The 19,777-nt window shown below is 34.1% G+C and overlaps 1 protein-coding gene across 1 annotated transcript in view; it reads right to left on the bottom strand.

The window, feature by feature from the left end:
- LOC117328361 (MAP7 domain-containing protein 1-like) overlaps positions 1 to 19,777 on the bottom strand; it is a 60,732-nt gene that overhangs the window by 27,698 nt on the left and 13,257 nt on the right. Inside the window, 3 exon segments of the mRNA XM_033885887.1 lie at positions 2,481 to 2,612; positions 5,119 to 5,407; positions 14,706 to 14,947. Of these exon segments, the coding sequence (XP_033741778.1) occupies positions 2,481 to 2,612; positions 5,119 to 5,407; positions 14,706 to 14,947 (663 nt within the window).

The raw sequence follows: 19,777 nt of genomic DNA, 5'->3' as shown, positions 1-19,777 counted from the left end.
AAACTGTATCATAGACCTAATCAATTCTCCAGCTGACCGTGTGAAAAAGTATGACGTTGACCTGATAATAACACATTAACTTAGCTTGTTATCAATTATTGATGAGGAACTTCAGGTTATGATATATCTTTGCTATAACTCACTTTTAAAATAACTGAATTATGTATTAGAAGAGTTTTATGTGTTGTGGTGTTAACAGCGATGTGATCTGGGGACGTGAAATTTAGTACAATGACAACAACACCACAGTGTGATATTAAAGTGAAACAAAACAGCACAATACAAATCTACTGATAAAATCAAAGGATAAAAACAAAAGTGTAAAAACTTAGTAAAAGTACAGATTAATTAACTGAAATGTTACAAAAACAGCCTTAGTTATCAAACTGAACAAAAGGAATAGACTTCAAAATAACTCCCATTCATCTACTCATCAGATTTTTGTGTTAAAAGACTTAACCTTTAAATAAGATTTTAACAAGTAGATACAGTTTATGCCAAATAAACTATAAAACTGCATCATAAAATTGTTCGAATTACTTCAGGGCTCTTCAAGTTTCCTTAAAATTCTCCTATTTTTTTAATCTGAGATGTACAGTGTATCACATTCAGCAATTGACAATTAAACAAATGTCAAATGCTATCTAAATCAGCCTTTAATACTTCAGTCATGCAACTTGCACAAGTTAGATCATGCAAATTAGTAATATAATATTACTGTTAAACATAACATTGAATAATTGTTTGCATGACAAAATACATGTCAACATTACCAAGAATCAATTATATCTACATAAATCATAACATTTATAAAATTAATTTATAGAAACATACAACTTATCACTTTTCACTTTACATGCATCATATCTTTAATATTACATACAACAAACAAACACAAGACAATCAACACAGCCGAGTCTAAATAACCCATTTCAAATTTTAACTCCTTCCCCCCCAAATCCATTTATGTACTTCTTCAAAATTTGGGATAATAACTGTGTTTTTAGCATGCCATCTAAATATACAAGAAAATGACAAGATAAAACAGATAAACCTTTCTTAGTGAGGACAGAGTGACAACTATCACCTATACATTAATGGAATTCACAGGCTTCCTCGAAAATGTGATTCAAACTCAGATAAAGCCTTGGAGCAAAGTCAAGTATAGGCATCTTAATATGGTATTAAATTTGATGGAGAATGATGCTTCATCTCCAGTAAATCATTAATATTCTTAAATGACTAGAAGAAAATCTATAAATAAGACATCTCAACATGGTGTTAACTTCAGGACAAAATATCTTCGAAAAATTGTAAAAGATTAACAAGTTATCTTATTTGTCCCACATTCAGAAGCAAACAAATGCTTAGAATGTCATGTAGCTTGGAGCAATTTACTCCATGAGAGAAAAGCTGCATAGTTTCTCTCTCTGTGTTTGGTTTCAGAAAAGTGGGAAATGATTAGAAGATTGTATCTGTGGATCAACCAAAACAATAAGAGTTTGAAAGGGCACATTTCCTACTCTTTTAAAAAGCCGTTTTTTTATAAAATGTTTTTTTGTGTGTCAAAATCAGCTGCTTCATTAAGTGCAAATGTTACAGAATGTACTTTAGCTTACACCAGAAGTTGACACAAATCTATCATTCTGATATCTCTTTTAACTATATTGACAAATACTTTCACTTAAAACTGAAAAAGAAAGGTACTTGATGATGCATACACTAGCCTTTTTATGTGGTTGTTTTCTGTTGTGATTAAATAACTTGGATGTCATCAACAGTTAAGTTTGTGTGGGCTACTCGTCAATAAATAACATCAAACCAAACATTTCTTGGTTCGTTACCTACTTGAAATAAGTTTTTTGCATGTGGTATCTGTTTGAGAGGTTCATCAAGTCTCTAAGGCTAGCGACTGATGAGGTATTGGATATAATGACTGATGTTCATAAAAGAGGAAAATCCTAAATGCCTTTCTCCCACCAAAACCCCCAAAGTGTACAATGTACATGTTGCTGACAGAAGACAATTGAAGGACCATCTCAACAGAAGACTGCCCCCCTCCCCAAAATATTATCTTGACAGAAAACTGACCCATCCCCTTCCCCCCAATATTAATTGTTGCTAACTAAAGACTAATTTAAAATCATATAGATACTTTCAATATTGAATTTTACTGAGAGGCAAATCATATTGATAGAAGATTGCCCCAATACTAAATTGTGTTCACAGAAGATAAATCCAAGAACTTAGACAGAAGTGCAACCCTAGAATACTAAATATTCTATCCACTGTTCCTTTATGTCTTTAAACTACCAGACATTAACATAAAACTAAGCCGTTATGAAAGATGCTGTTACAGGAGACAAGACAATTTTTTTCTGATTTGAATACTATTGTTGAATTTCCAACTACCCTCCCAAGAAGAACAAGGACGGCACAGGACATGGTGAGACAGCACAGTTGACATATTGTTGGCTTACCCAGGAGAGACTCAGCCGGTCTACCCCGAACACTGAGATTGCCACTCGAGGAGAAATCACGCTTAGACGAGTGAAAGAGGGCCCCTGTTGACGCAGACAGGAGTTTGGAAGGAGGACTAGATCCTGGATAGCCTAAGGAGTTAAGAAACAGGCAATGCAGCAGGCAAAACACGCAAAATTAAACAAAATGCATCTAATGCAACAAAATACACAATCATCAATACTACTTAAATGCAATGGGAATCATTATGTCATTTCTAATTCATATGCAACAAAATTATCTCAATTCCGATTTATATTCAGCTCCAGGCGTAAAAGATACATGTTAACGCATATAATGCAATTGCATTTCACACAGATTAATTTTCTGTCTACAACACATTAGATAATAAACAACTTGCATTCTATTCCATATTGCTTATTCTTATTAAGATATGAATTCAAATTATATCTTGTTTAAACATGTCTGTAAAGCACGTCACGTAATCAGACTTCAATAACTTCAAATTACAATACTGTGGCTCTGATCAATGATGATGAAGCAGTTAGCAATGTGAGGTAAACTTAAAATTTATTTTGCAATATAGATATGCTTATACTTCTGCTGTCATGCATTCATGCCACTGCAAAATGACTTTTAAATGTTTTCTTTATATGCAGTAACCAAAACAAATATTGTATTACTTTCTTGTTTTTCTTCTAGTATGCATATATAATTATATATATATAATATATCTCTGTATATGAAGTCATAATTTATTTTCCAAATACATGTTTGTGTTAGAGAGACTGAAACACAACACCTGTATAGAAGATTTCAGATATATATTTTTTGTGAAGATATTTTCTAAAATCTAAAAGTGCTTTTTTTCATTAGATGAGCTATAAAAGAAAATGTAAAATATACTTTGCAAAAATTGCTAAAGTTCAGAGATTAAACATTAGGTAACCTTCAACGTTGTTATTACTATGCAGCTAATCAGTTAATGCCAAGCACTGTAGTCATGTTCCTGTAATGCTGAAGCATGTTTACTCGGTAACCCGACAAAAACCAGGAGACAAGTTCACAGTGACCTGCCCTTTAATAATATAGTAGTGACAACAATTTCGCAATAAACACTTGTCAGTGTTAATGTCAAAAAACAGTGACATTATCAAATAGGACATCATCTTTTTAATCTATACAAAGCTTCTCCTTTTTTATAAACCACATATTACAGATCTTAATACCTATTATTGCTGAGAAGCTTTTTTTTTTTTTTTGTGTGTGTATGAAAATTACCTCCCATGAAAAATTTGAGCTTGAATGTGCAACTAAGCATATTTTGCAGTTTGATATTTAGTTCTATTTCCAACAGTCATTATAACACACATTGTAAGCAGCCTATTCCTGGTGGTGTACAATGCTCGTCTCAATAGTACTGCACACCAGAGACATGAATCGATGATAAACTTGGTTCCATGAAGTTATATGCCTTCATCAAATGATATTTGGCCTCAAATTAAATAAATCTCCTATTTCCTAATATCAAATGTTTACCAATTTCATTTTTAAAAGTTAATATTCAAATTCAATTTTGAAAACTCTTATTAATAATTTCATCGATTCATCAAGAAAAAGGCTATGCATTTGTGTCAAGACAAAGTCATTACATGGTGAATTAGATTTACTTTTAAAATTTGTTATCAAAGACAATTCGAATTTAATAACACAGTAATTTTTTTTTTAATTATTTTCCCATACAAATTAAGGATAAATGTAAATTTGACTTTGGAATTTATCTGCATTTGGCAAAGCAGCTGGTTTTACTAAATTAATATTACATAATTTTGAATGACAGTATCCAGTAAATGATATTAGTGTACACTGCAAACAATCTAAACTATGACTACCAACCACCAAAAGCAGAAATTTGGAATTGCAAGTTAGTAAAAAACTAAAATTAATATGGAGGTTAAATGAATATATAGGATACATAGTAAAGTAAAGGCATACTGAAAGAACATCTAAAAAATAAACCAGAGAGTTAGCAAGAGCGGGAAATACAACATGTCAAATAAACTGAACATTGCATGCCAAAAACTGAAGCTCTCTCCCCATCCTCAAAATTCAGGAAATATTGGCAAGAATTCTGACAGCAAGGCTTTGATTCTAAAGTCAGGGTAGCACCTTCTTCTAAATAATAAAGTGTTTCATTACAGAGAAGAATTTGAAATTTCTGAATAATGAATTGTTATATCTTTCTGTGATATATATTGAAGCTTTAGACCTGAGGTATAATGGGTTTCATTCAGAATCATGTAAAAAGAACAGTTTATATTTTCAAAAACATTTTTTTTTCATTCATAATAACATCAGAAGGAAAGAATATTAAGAGTCACTGAACAAATGTCAATTAAATTATATTTTAAATTTGATGTGAACAAAATAATAACTTTCCAAAATAAGTTACAAACATTATGAATAATTTCTTATAATAAATCGACGGTATTTTTGAAAATAGGAATACAAAAAATCGCAATGAATTACTCTCATGAAATATTTCTAAAAAGTTTACAAAAAAATAAATTCCCTAATTTTTTGTTGTAAATTTGACAAATGACATGTTGCAGTGTTAATGAAAAGAAGAGCACATACCAGTGAGGCGATTAATATCAATACAGCAGTGCCGCCTGACCGTGCTGCAGGCGGACACGGCCCGACGCTGGGGTCGCCACGAGTCCGAGTCAGACCCGTTAGGAGAGCGACGTATAAGCGCACTATGAGACGATGATCGTCGTCGATCTACTGGCTGACACACTTCTCTAGGTGTACGGCTGCCAAACCCGTACACCAAGACTCGCCCACCTTTTCTACCACTCGCCTTCCACTGCTCGTAACGGGTAATGCGTTCCTGTGACTTTTGAATAATGGACTCTTTTCTGGCCTGAAACATATGAGATTGTCAGTTTTTACAATCAGTTTAGCAGTTTATAACACATTAAAAGGAAACAAAACTACAAAAAATTGAGCAAACTAAAGCGAAGACTTTACTACATTTCCCATTCAATCACTGGAAATTCTAAAAACTTACGATATATACATCATGGAGTTGGAAATTCAGTATAAAGTGTTATGAAACCAATGAACAGTGGCACAAAGAGTTTTCACATCAATAAGGATTGTGTGTCACAGAGTTGTTTACCTGCTATAAATTTATATACAAACCAAATTTGTACTGTTACTCTGCTTGAAATAAACAAAGCTTCCATATGATGTACTTTGTATACCACAAACTTTGATCAGTTTTACTTACTATATAGCATTATGAGGAATGGTATGCTATTTTTACTTGCTATATAGCATTATGAGGAATGGTATGCTATTTTTACTTGCTATATAGCATTACGAGGAATAGTATGCTATTTTTACTTGCTATATAGCATTACGAGGAATAGTATGCTATTTTTACTTGCTATATAGCATTACGAGGACCAGTATGCTATTTTTACTTGCTATATAGCATTACGAGGAACAGTATGCTATTTTTACTTGCTATATAGCATTACGAGGAATAGTATGCTATTTTTACTTGCTATATAGCATTACGAGGAATAGTATGCTATTTTTACTTGCTATACAGCATTACGAGGAATAGCATGCCAAGCCCTTAGCTTTGCCTTCATGATTAATTTTGTCCTCAATATAGAGTGTGAAAAGAGCGAGAGTCACAATTTGGTGAGCATTTCCTGATGTTAAATAATTCCCTATTGCAAATTGGTGTATTCAGTGAATACTGGAATATAATTTATAAAATTACCCAATAAACACTGATTATATTCTGCAAATATTTAATTTTACAAAATACTAAATGATCTATTTCATGCACTGCAACAGAAATGACTTTGTTTGTAAGTTAGCTATTGTTACCACAACTACTCTCATTTAGTTTAACTCTGCCTTTTTCTTATCTTTATAAACATTTCATGAAAAGTAAATTAAGCTCTCCAAACACCCGACAACCTTCTGCAGCACCAGTCTGATGTATGTGCAAGGTTTGCATTTAACATCAGTCAAATGACGTCAATAAAAAAATCAATAAAACTTTGCTAAATTGAGTTGGTGTTGTAAGCTTGATTTCAGCAGTATTCAAAGCGTCAAAAGGAATTATTTCACTGTAAGTGTGCAGAAACCAACAGATCTATATGGAAATTTTTAAACATAAATTATTCCCCAGGAGAACCAGCATTTTGTATTATGTTTTATTCAAATTTCCCAGTTAGTAATTTAAGTAGTATTTCACATTAAATAAATTTAATGCATTACTGTAGTGTAACTGATGTCTAATACTGCAGTAGATTTCAACGCTGTTATAAGATAAGCCACAAATTTTCATTAGCATGTTCAAAAGTTTGACATTTTTGACAAATTTCTACTGCATTAACACTCATATTACCCATATATTACAGCTATCTAAATTCCTGTTCTATTACAATGAATCTGCAAAGCAACCCATGAGTAATCATTTTAACAAGATAAATCCAAAGAATTTTTAATCCAAGATGTTCCTCAATACAATAGCAGCCATCCCTTCTGATCGAAATAACATTATATACCATCCCCTTATAATTAAGATACAGAGGAGTAGGACGTAATATTCCACATCTACCTTTCATTTTGTTGACTCACCCCATCAATCCAACACCAATGACATAATCCCTTAAAAGATCAATACTTCCACAAATATCTAACCTCTTCCTCCGATATATCTGCAAACGATATCTGTCGGACCATCTGAATTTCAGCCATGTCTGTGCACTTCCCTACTGAGAATGTATATAGTTGTGCTCCCAGCAAGACCAATACCAAATCTGAACAGTACTGGAATTTCTCCACAAACTGTTGCTGGAACAACCCTCTCAGCAAAAGACAATGGAATTTCTCACCAACCCTTCATTACACATTCACCATGACAAACAAAATGAGTCACTCCCTTTCCAACTCCATGCAATAGCATGCAACATAGAACTGGGAGACCTTACCGATATTGGAGCTAACGCCTCTACAGAGCGTGCATGCAGATCAATTCACCTTAGTAATTACTGTTAATTGAACATTTTCCAAACAGATAGAATTTGGAAGTAGGTGCAAAGGAAAGACGTCAGATATAGATTTGCTTGTGTATTACTTTTTTGTTCTAATCATACAAGAACACCAGCCAGCAGATGTAATTCCGGTAGATGACTTACTCTCCGGCTGTAATAACACTGCTGGATGATTAGCACACTTAATCAATAAATGTAGGCCATTGAATAATCAATTTTAGGTCATCCATGCATACAGAGCTGATCTGATTTTGTGCCTCCTTTTTTTTTGCAACACACTTGTTTTTTATACATTGCATTGTTATATTGACACAGTTTTTTGCCATGTTTGAATAGAACACTCCCCCGATACGTCTACTCCATGGTTGTACTGATAGCCTACTACTGACTCGTCACTAGTCAGCTTACTAAACTACTTTGTACAACCGCTATTGAATACCTGTACATGTGTATAAATCAGTTCCTTTTCCTCATCAAGTGTAGAATAAACCATGACTAACAAATCAATGAAAACCTCATTCTGTAAACTGTTTATATATCTGTCTGCAGAGATTTGTATTTCAGTTTCCCAAGCAACTAGCAAAATACATGTACATGTATGTGATCTGACAGAGTATGTATAGAAAATCATTTCAGCAATCATCACTACTGTGTAAATGTGAAACAGTCTTTATGTTGGACAGATTGTCTATATAGAGATTGCTAACCTTTTAAAAGAAACTAGCACCTGATAAATACACAATCTGAACTGATATATATATATATATATTTATACATTGTAGAAAGGTGCTCTCTCTGAACAGGTGATTGTTAGACAGATCTCTAAGGCAGGTTTGACTGAGTAATGAATATAACTGGTCTTGGGCAGGTCTGAGCTGCCTTGAAGAATCTAATTACTTGGCCTCAAGTCCATATCTAGTAAATAAATTTAATATGATTGAATTGTAGCGATTATTCATAAGTGAAGACACAATTACTTCTGTACTGTACATATAAACCAGTATTTCCATCTATAAAGGCTGTGACCTAAGGCTTCTACAGTTCACCTACGTATAGTGTAAACTATTAGCCTCCATTCAAGGGGATCAACCTATTAGATTAATCCAATCATTCACCATTCTGATCAAATGAAAATCTCATCTTCCATCAGATTCACACAGAATGTTACTAAATATCAGACCAAGTACAACAGCCATTCAATAGTACATTAAATTTCAGCAACAAGTAATGCGAGTGATGTTGCAAGCTGTGACAAAAAGATTATAATGGCACCCTGTGGCTACCAAATAATTTCTCACTTTTTTCTCTATTGGATAAAGTCATGTTTTCCAGGTAGCAACCTGGAAGCATATGGAAAGGTGTTAATGGCACACATGTCTGCCAATGGCCCTCTATATATGTACCAGGCTTTAACAACCAAATCAATAATCTGCTGGCCTCCGACACAAACATATGTCGTTGCTGGATAAATATTTTTTCTCTGTCTAGTAGCCATCAGTCTGCCACATATACATACACATATAGATTACTTTCACATGCAAGACTTGCATTTACATACAATTCTTTTCATCATTTCCATATGCATATACATCCAAGTTACAAATCAAACTTTATTTTTCAAGTTATCTCCCCTTTCCATTGATCCACAATACCAGCTTAAAAGAGTACTGTAGAGCATAACAATATATGCCCTTCAAATGCCCTATATTGTTATATATTATCTTGTATTAAAATAAGATTTGCATCACTTTAAGAATGGCTATCTGGCATGCTATAGATATAACTTTTCACTATGAAGCCAATATCCAATTTTCTGACAGTTTGAGAAAAACAAGTACAAGTCTTACACATCATAAATTGACAGCAATAACTTTTGGAAAAGTAGTGAATCAGAATTTTTTCATAGAACTTCATCAAGACTGTAACGCATTCTAAGTTTTAAAGAAATCAGTAAAAAAAAAATAGGAAGAAATCTCCAGACAAATATCAACTACTACAATAAAACAAGGGCAATAACTTTTGCAAAAATTGTTGAATAAAAGTTCTTTTCAGGGAGGCATACAAACATATCATGATAATTTTCTTTTCAGGGAGGCATACAGACATATCATGATAATAAGGCCCTGCTAAGGTTCAAAGATATCAGCCGAAAAATTTAGGAGATCTCCGGACAAAAATTAAATACTGAAATACACAAAGGGCAATAACTTTTGCAAAAAACAGTTGAATTAGAATTCTTTTCAGGGAGACACAACTTCATACCATGATCAAATATAAAATATACCATGTTTGAAAGAGATTGGTCATTATATGGAGAAGATTGTCAGGTAGACAAAAGTTTATGCTGGGGAGGTAGACAACAGTACACTATATGTACATAATACTGTCAAATTTTGATGAGCGTATAAAAAGTTATCCCTAATAGTTTTGAACTTATAAAAATTGGTTCGCATGGCCTGAGAGTACAGGTACATATGTTATTACTACAACACAAACCTTCCAGGAATACTTGCTGGCTAGCTTGTAAATTACACTCAAGAAAGAACATTCTTATTTCAAATTGTTAGCCACCAAAGCAAACAAGACCTAGCTGTCAGATCAACAACAAATTATATCTACTCTGTTGATTTATCAGTCACTTTTATATTGATTCCTAAGCTATTAACAGAATGTGTCATCATGATGTCATCAGAAAGACTGGCAAGCTCTAATGGTACCACTCACAATACTTTTTTGAGAATTTAGATATATGCATCATTTTTGTTAAAAAAAAACCATCAATCTACTTCAATTTTTAATGCAGGAGTCGCGATCCGTTCTGTGTTTGCATGAGTGACATCATTGCTCCACACAATGTAGGATCATTCCCTGTGATGAGGCTATCAAATCATGCGTCCATCATCTTTTATGTGGTAGTAGTACAGGAGACCTGACTTGCCAAATTAATACCATTACTGTAGCACATATACCAACTGCATGGAAGGCCTATCCCTAAAAGACTTATGCCACGTGCTGGACATATATCTGATGTAGAGCAATACAAATTTGTAGTTGAGAAAAGAAAATTGATTGAAACTCTTCTTTATCATTATTACTAGTCAGTAGAACTGTAATTTAGTTCCCAAGTTTTGGTCCAGTGTTGTAAGAAAATTACCAGTACAATGTATTCATTTTTACTTTGGGGAAAATACATATCAGTACATCCCAACTTAATATATTTAAACACTTACACACACACATGTACATGTGGCCATATGTTCAAGCTCCATAATACCTCATACTGACCTCAGGTCAAATGAACAATTCATAAATATTCCTCAGAAATATTTATACTCCTAAGGTTAAATCTGTATACACTGTTTCCTTGTTTCAGTATGTTGTATGAAAATCACTACCAGGAGCCCTCTTAACCATATACATGTGCAAAAAATTAAACCATAAACATTTCCTTTACACATTTCAACAGTAATCTCCATTTGAAATATCAGGCTCACAATTATGATCTTCCTTACATATTTACAAGAAATGTATCAACAAATTACAAGTGTTTTTGCTCACTTTCAAGACTTTCTTCAAACTGCTGATCCTGTAGTAAATTCCCTTGTTTCTCACAGCTATTCTTTGTTCCTATGAGCACGAGGTTACTAAGACAAAGCCTACCAAAAACATATACCACAGGCAGTGATATAATGCAGCGTATGGCCAGATGTCTTCAGGACGATTATACTGGTATGACAATGATGGGGCTCAAATTTCCAAACCTTGTGAAACAAGAGTCAAAACAAAGACTCCTGATGGGTGATGTCTCTAGATCTCCTGATGGGTGATGTCTCTAGATATCACATACATACACAGAGCAGGAACAACTCAAATGGAAGCTTTGCATTGGTTTCTATTTTTCTGTATAGAATATTGATCAGGTATTATATTTTAAGGTTACAATTATAAGAAAATCAATGATCATTTATAAATGATGCAACTACCATTTCCTCTAACCTCTCAATTACCTATCATAGTCCATTCCATTCCATTCTCTGGTCCAGTCTAACATATATATTGGGGTCCACAGGCTATAAAGAATAACAACTACTTTCTACCTTTACTGGCATGTTGCCTCCATTATCTGTCTGGAGAGGGTTCAAACCGAAGTTAAAGCTGATTTATCTTGATATCAATAAGACTTCTCTCTGAAGTTGTTTCCTTCTTTTGTTCCAAAATAGTTTTCCATGGCAAGCTTTTGTTTTATCATGTTCCAATTCTAAAACCTTTCACCTAAACTTACCAATAACTTCAGAAATGTTGCCTAATCTATATTGATTAATCTGAATATCAATTATGCAGGGATTATATTTCTTGACAAAAGTTTAAATATTTTTCTAAAATATTTCACATGTAAAAAACATTATATCCTCATTTTATATCCTTTCAGATTTTGAGGGATCATTGCCTGCTACTCATTAAACTGATCCAACATTTGCTTTTCATAATTTTATTGACACCAAAAGAATTGGTAGAAAGCTTGCCTCACATTATATACCTCACACTAGAATTAGGGGATGTGTTCACCATCGGTACAAAGTTTGCCCCACACTGTATATCACTATACCTTACACTGTATATCACTATACCTTACACTGTATATCACTATACCTCACACTGTATATCACGTATATATCACACTAGTATTAGGGGATGTGTTCACCATCGGTACAAAGCCCGCCTCACACTGTATATCACTATACCTCACACTGTATATCACTATACCTCACACTGTATATCACTATACCTCACACTGTATATCACTATACCTCACACTGTATATCACTATATCTCACACTAGAATTAGGAGATGTGTTCACCATCGGTACAAAGCTCGCCTCACACTGTATATCACTATACCTCACACTAGTATTAGGGGGCGAGTTCACCATTGGTACAAAGCTTGCCTCACACTGTATATCACTATACCTCACACTAGTATTAGGGGATGTGTTCACCATTGGTACAAAGCTCGTCTCACACTGTATATCACTATACCTCACACTAGTATTAGGGGATGTGTTCACCATCGGTACAAAGCCCGCCTCACACTGTATATCACTATATATCACACTAGTATTAGGGGATGTGTTCACCATCGGTACAAAGCCCACCTCACACTGTATATCACTATACCTCACACTGTATATCACTATACCTCACACTGTATATCACTATACCTCACACTGTATATCACTATACCTCACACTGTATATCACTATACCTCACACTAGTATTAGGGGGCGAGGTTACCATCGGTACAAAGCTTGCCTCACACTGTATATCACTATACCTCACACTAGTATTAGGGGATGTGTTCACCATCGGTACAAAGCTTACCTCACATTGTATCTTACTATACCTCACACTAGAATTAGGGGGCGAGGTTACCATTGGTACAAAGCCCACCTCACACTGTATATCACTATACCTCACACTGTATATCACTATACCTCACACTGTATATCACTATACCTCACACTAGAATTAGAGGATGTGTTCACCATTGGTACAAAGCCCGCCTCACACTGTATATCACTATACCTCACACTGTATATCACTATACCTCACACTAGAATTAGAGGATGTGTTCACCATTGGTACAAAGCCCGCCTCACACTGTATATCACTATACCTCACACTGTATATCACTATACCTCACACTAGTATTAGGGGATGTGTTCACCATCGGTACAAAGCTCGCCTCACACTGTATATCACTATACCTCACACTGTATATCACTATACCTCACACTAGAATTAGGGGGCGAGGTTACCATTGGTACAAAGCTCGCCTCACATTGTATATCACTATACCTCACACTAGTATTAGGGGGCGAGGTTACCATCGGTACAAAGCCCGCCTCACACTGTATATCACTATACCTCACACTGTATATCACTATACCTCACACTAGTATTAGGGGATGTGTTCACCATCGGTACAAAGCCCACTTCACACTGTATATCACTACACCTCACACTAGTATTAGGGGCAAGTTCACCAACTGGAATCTACATTGCTATATACCGATACTTTAATAAAAAAATATTGCAACATTTAATGGTAAAATAGACATATTATGAATTAAGTTTCAGTTATAGTAAGCTTTGAAATTTTCATTATTATGAAACATTTAGAAACTAACGCTGACAGTGTTACCAGGGTGACAACATAAGCTGCCCCTCTCTTCAAGAGGTGACCTAATAAGTAAATATACAGTATGGTTCTCATTGGTGGAAATTTTTAAATCAAAACCATGATGTTGATTTTCCTTGAACAGAACTAATATATTTAGACACTGGGGTGTAAAAATCCACTTGCCCGACATCCCGAGCAACCAAAATATCAGATAGATACCAGTGGCAATGAGATGAACAGTTAAATATCACTACAAAGAAGGGATGACAGAACATCTTCCAGTAGTATTGTAGCTCTGATATCTGTATACAACACACAGATGCTGTACAGAAGGATTGTGAGCCTTTTGTTCCTGTGACGGATGAGTCCTTATCCACACTTCATCAACTAAGACAGGTTCTAACATTGCTGATGCACAAAAACATTGTCTGCATAGTAAAAATTCTTCTCAACATTTTCTTTACTTGTTTTGCATCGTTTGTTCAATATCTCTTTAAACTGAACGAAATCGACCAGAAACTTTTGCATTAACAAATCCAACCTATCCAATACCGTTCTAAGGCAAGAGAAGATACAGATAGCGATCAAGAACAATGGTAGATACTGCAGGATACAGAGAAGGTGGGTGTTCATTGACTGCATACCAGAGTAGTGCAGAGTGAGTGCAATATCACATGTGCTGCCAATGTACCAGACAGGCTTATTAACTTATTAGCTATTGAGAGAAGAATATGCAAACAAGATGGCAAACAGTCCAACAAAAAAAAATAATAATTCAATGTTCAAGCAATATAAAATGCATAAACACTACAAATATACCAGTCATTGATTAGCTTCATTTCCAAGTTTATTTGCTGGCACATTATTTCTGCCATTACAAGAGGCTATACCATTGCTCAACATTCTATTTGGGCCAAAGATAATGCTTTCCCTACATAATGCCCTTTTATAATTCATACCTGCTCTGTTTCATCTCTTTTTCTTCGTCTGTCCTCTACTGCCATTCGTCGTTCCTCATCACGTCGCCTTAGTTCTTCAATTTTGAGGCGACGTAAATCAAGTTGACGTTCACGTTTTTCTTGAGCCAGACGTTGCTGTTCTCTCATCTCCTCTATTTTCTTCTGTCTTTCCTCTGCCAATTTTTCCCTCTGTGCCCTTATCCGATCTTCCCTCTCTCGTTCCTTATCTCTCTTTGCAGCGTCTACACAAGGAATTGCAAATGTTAGCAAATGGAACATGTTTTGTACATAAATTTCCCAAATTCTATCTACACTACCTAAAATTTACAATGTTAATGTATCATAAGTTCCTAATCTAAGACATAACAATAATTTTTGGTAAAATGTTGAAGCATACATCCCTTAGCATGCTGTACATGCTATATATTCGGTTTGAGTCAGAGAACTAACTATATCGTCCGTAATACGGAAGACGTTTAACCTTTTTATGACTACAATGTCCCACCGTATTGATCAGTACTAATGCTGCATAGCATATATCTGTCGCATCCCGGAGCCTTAGGCAGTCTGGTATTGCCCTGCACACACAGCCCTACTGCACAGGGAATATGCATGCACTGGCTGCTATGAGACAAGAATTTGATTTAAACCTACGGTTGAATATGAAATCAAAGAAAATTATTATTGAAGGAGAAAAGTAAAAAAAATTCATACTATTGAAAATATGGATTCCATAGGGAACAAATTCTTACTCAGAGTGTTGTACAGGTTTGCAACACAATGTAATGAACAATAAGGCATTTGAACAAGATTTTTTCTTCTTTTCAAATTCAGACTCTGTTTTTAGTTCAAAACTAAGCCTTCCAATTTGCCTTTAGTTCTGATAAACTTATTGAAAATCGATTTTTAACTGAAATATTGTCTAAACTATTAATTGAATATTGTTGAAGACAATCTAATATAATAATCTTAATAGCTGCAAGTTGAAATAGGTAAAAAAGTGTTAATGATCCAGCAGATTCTCATGTCTCTTGATTATCACAATATTAACAATGAAATTAATTCAATATAAGTCAGCAAATAAAGCTACCATCTGGTATAACATGTGTGTATATATAGATTAGAATATGTTTGGATTTCTATTGATGCTTGACTATTCCAACAGTCACAGTTCATGTCTTCAAACAACTAACATACAATATTACTTTAGAAATGTGCAGATTTTCTATACAAACCGTTGTTGCTACAAAAAGCTGTTACAAAACATTTCTGCTCATGTGAGTATTAAGACCGTGTCGACAGCAGAGCACAGGAGAAGTTCTGTAAGCAGGACAGCAGCTGATACCATCAGTTTCTTTTTTTTTAATTGAAAGGAAATCTGTTTCTATTAAAATCTCAAAGAAACTTGTGTGTTCACTTTACCAGTGCATGTGCACGTGGTATAAAGCTGTGTCGCAACCAACTGCTCCATCAAAATTAACTATGCCATTGCCATATTGATCAGACACAGGAATATATAGTTCAATGATTTAAAGCCAAAGTTAACAGTTTCTTGTTCAAAATTTCAAGAAAAAATATTGACAAAAGATTAAAGATTAAAAATCAAAGATTAATTTTAATTATTTCCTTTTAGTTTTCAATATTGTAGTTGTGAACTGCAAGTGTAACATAAGATTGTTTCTATAGTAAGCCATAAATCACACTAGAAAACAACATTTAGTTTGAGCATCTAGTGAAACATCGCCTTTTAATTATTAACAAAAATATCAAATATTTAAGAGAATCTTCTCAAATATCATATAACAAAGATACCATTCCAAGAATAAGGAAACCTAGAAAAAGAGAACCAAACCCATTAAACAATATATATTTCCAGGGAGCCAAATAAACTTTTGTTAATGACAGCTCCATCGAAGAAAACAAAGCCTATTCTGTCACAGATCTTATATCTAGATACAGCAGAGTGAAATGGTATACAGACTACAAAGAGATCAAACATCCCAGTCTACTACAACAATCTAACACATTACACACCAGACATGAATGACAGATGATAGAAATCAACAGACACAGAAGTTTTCTTCTCTGAGAGGTGCATGTGTACTGATACACAAGATCAAATGTTCCAAAGACCTTAGAATGATCTGATTCAGGTGTGGCATTGAAAAATGCAAAGAATATGTGAAAGTAATAAGACACTCAAGGTTAACTACTTCAGGTCTATCGGCAAACCCTATGTAACAGTTTAACAGACAGGACAATACTGATTGCATTTCAGAACCTGCAAAGTTACATTACAGGCAGATAGAAACAAACTTAAATAATCTCTTGAGATATACATTGTAGCTTAGTAAAGATTAAATTTTTTAAGTATTTTTCATCAGCAAAATGGTTATTTAATTTTTGTATACATTGTTAACAGATCCATGTTCATCAAAAATCATGTTTTAAGAAATAAACAGAGAAAATGTTTAAGAAACCTTCCCCATTATAGCTTCTAAATGAATCATTAACACATAGGAAGTATGTTTTAGAAACCTTAAAAATTGCTATACACACCATTATATGTAACCACAAAATGTTTGTGGGAATCCAGATAACAACATCAGATTATATGTACACTTGTAAATGAGCATTTTAGTCCATTTTACTGCAAAGGGACACCAGCTGGTATTATGTACCATAACTATTGACATGCATTTTGGCTTTTGTTCTGGTAAGTTTATGTCATAATATACAGTTAGTATATCCAAATGTAAGCATCAATATATATCAGTGGAATCAACCTCAGCCATCTGTACCTACGTACAGGCTAAAGCTTTTGAACCTGGCTTCTTATTAATTAGTTATATATTCGATAATGTTTGAATATAACTGTAATTTATTCCTGCTCTTACTACACTAGCAAACAATGATATATTGTAGTAGAAGACTCCAGTTAAATATACAGCCAATTTCTCAGTAAAATTCATATGTACATAGTTTACCTCACCACGAATCTTAATAATACCACTACAGTAAATAGATTGAAACAGTACTCAGGTACATCAATCACAATTTTGGAAATCACTACAAGAATGATCCACCTGCAAGCTTAGACAAACAATACATCTGATGTATATATGGGGCCCCTTGAATGATCCACCCAAACTTGGATTTCGGTCCAGAAGGACCTTGACCTGAAAAATGATAATGACACCAGCTGGATGTTGAAGTAGAGTCAGGAACTGAACTTGTTCTTTGAAGGATTTTTTTTTGTTCATGGCCTTGATAACAAGCTTTAATCATAACCTTGATAATATGTTAGATCTAGCCTTCTTCGCAACAACCCAACAGCTCTGCAAAGCACAAGAACTCTAGCTAGGCTTCCTATTTCAAACACAATTTTTAACACCAATAAGTCCTCTTTCAAGTTTTTGTGAAAAAATTGCACAACACCACCATGACCAGGTCCAAGAAGTCATTAAGAGCCAGGAATGGCAAGGTTTGCTCATTTCCAACAGGAAAATAATGACACTGATGTCAATCATAGAAACATAATTGTGTTTTCTTCCTTAACTGCATTTATACTGGACCAGGTGAGATAAAAGCAAGGTCTAAATTAAATGATAAAATCAAGTAAACCTTCATGTTTACATTATGTGAAATGTATGCTGATTAAGACAGATGATTATACAGATGGTTATATCTTATACACATCCAAATTAAAGTAGAAAATGTTTCATTCTGAGTAACAGCTAAATGATTATAAACCCAGTGTAATAAGGATAAATTATAGAAAACTGATAAAAATAAAGTCTGACAAATAGCAAGTACATCGTTTAACAATATCAACTTCAAAGTTTACTGTCTGTCTTATATCTGCCTGGGTAACAGCCTAACAACCTAACGGTAACAGATTGCTCTAGTATATATATCAACTGTGATGTTACTCAATTTGTAATGGTACAATCTAATTTGTCTCAAGTTGTATTATGTAAGTAGCTGGTTGATGATTTTATGCAGGTTTTATTGCATATATCAATAAAGCTGCTTCTTCCTTAATGATCAAGGTGGTTTCTCCATGTTATAAAACGTTTTATTGACATCAGAAGATAATTGGAATGATGTAAAACTAACAACAACAAAACATCAACACATGTAACAATGTGTGATGCAGTAACATTTAAAAAGTATCTGTCCAATGTGCCCGTTGTTAATTATATGGTAATCTCAGCTCCCAATTAAGAGATGTCAGAAGACAACAACAAAGCTTACAATGTGGATTGAAATTCAGAAATTAGTTTTTTTAGAAGTAGGTCAAAGGTCACAGTCAATGTCAGCAGGTCCGGAAATAAAGTACCAATGGAAAGGCTTTGTCAAAAGGAACATGCATGTCAAATGAAAAAGCCCTATCTCATATGGTTAACATAATGTTGTCAAGGTTTAAGTTTTTGAAAAGTATGTCAAAGGTCACAACCAAGGTCAGCAGGGCCACAAATCAGTACCAATTAATGGAAAGGTCTTGGCACAAGGAGCATCTGTGTCAAATATAAAAGCCCTATCTCATATGGTTAACATAACATGGCTAAGTTTGATTTTTTTTTAAAGTAGGTCAAAGGTCACAACCAAGGTCAGAAGGGCCACAGATTATATGGAAAGGTCTTGGCACAAGGAGCATATGTGTCAAATATAACAGTCCTATCTCATATGGTTAACATACATGGCCAAGGTTAATTTTTTTAAGTAGGTCAAAGGTCACCAATTGAAGGTCTTGTCACAAGGAACACCTGTGTCAAATATATACCTAAGCTATATCCTCATTAGTATTGACACAACTCTGCATAATAAAACATTAATCTAGCCTTCTACAGATGACATTTTGACCCCATATATATGCATCCAGCCTTTGTCTCAATCATGCTGTTTGTCTATATGTAATTTCATAACCCAAAGTGTCATGGCCTCCATGACTTATTTGAAGGTCATTTATATCTATATGAATTACTCCATAGCAATACATCCTTGGTAACTTACTCAGCTTGGAAATTATCAGGACCTTTGGTCTTTGAATTTTTAAGATGCTATTCAAA

This window comes from Pecten maximus, chromosome 5 (genome assembly GCF_902652985.1).
Source record: "Pecten maximus chromosome 5, xPecMax1.1, whole genome shotgun sequence".
Taxonomy (NCBI): domain Eukaryota; kingdom Metazoa; phylum Mollusca; class Bivalvia; order Pectinida; family Pectinidae; genus Pecten; species Pecten maximus.
The sequence above is the reverse complement of the archived record's forward strand: the minus strand, read 5'-3'. Positions and strand labels throughout refer to the sequence as shown.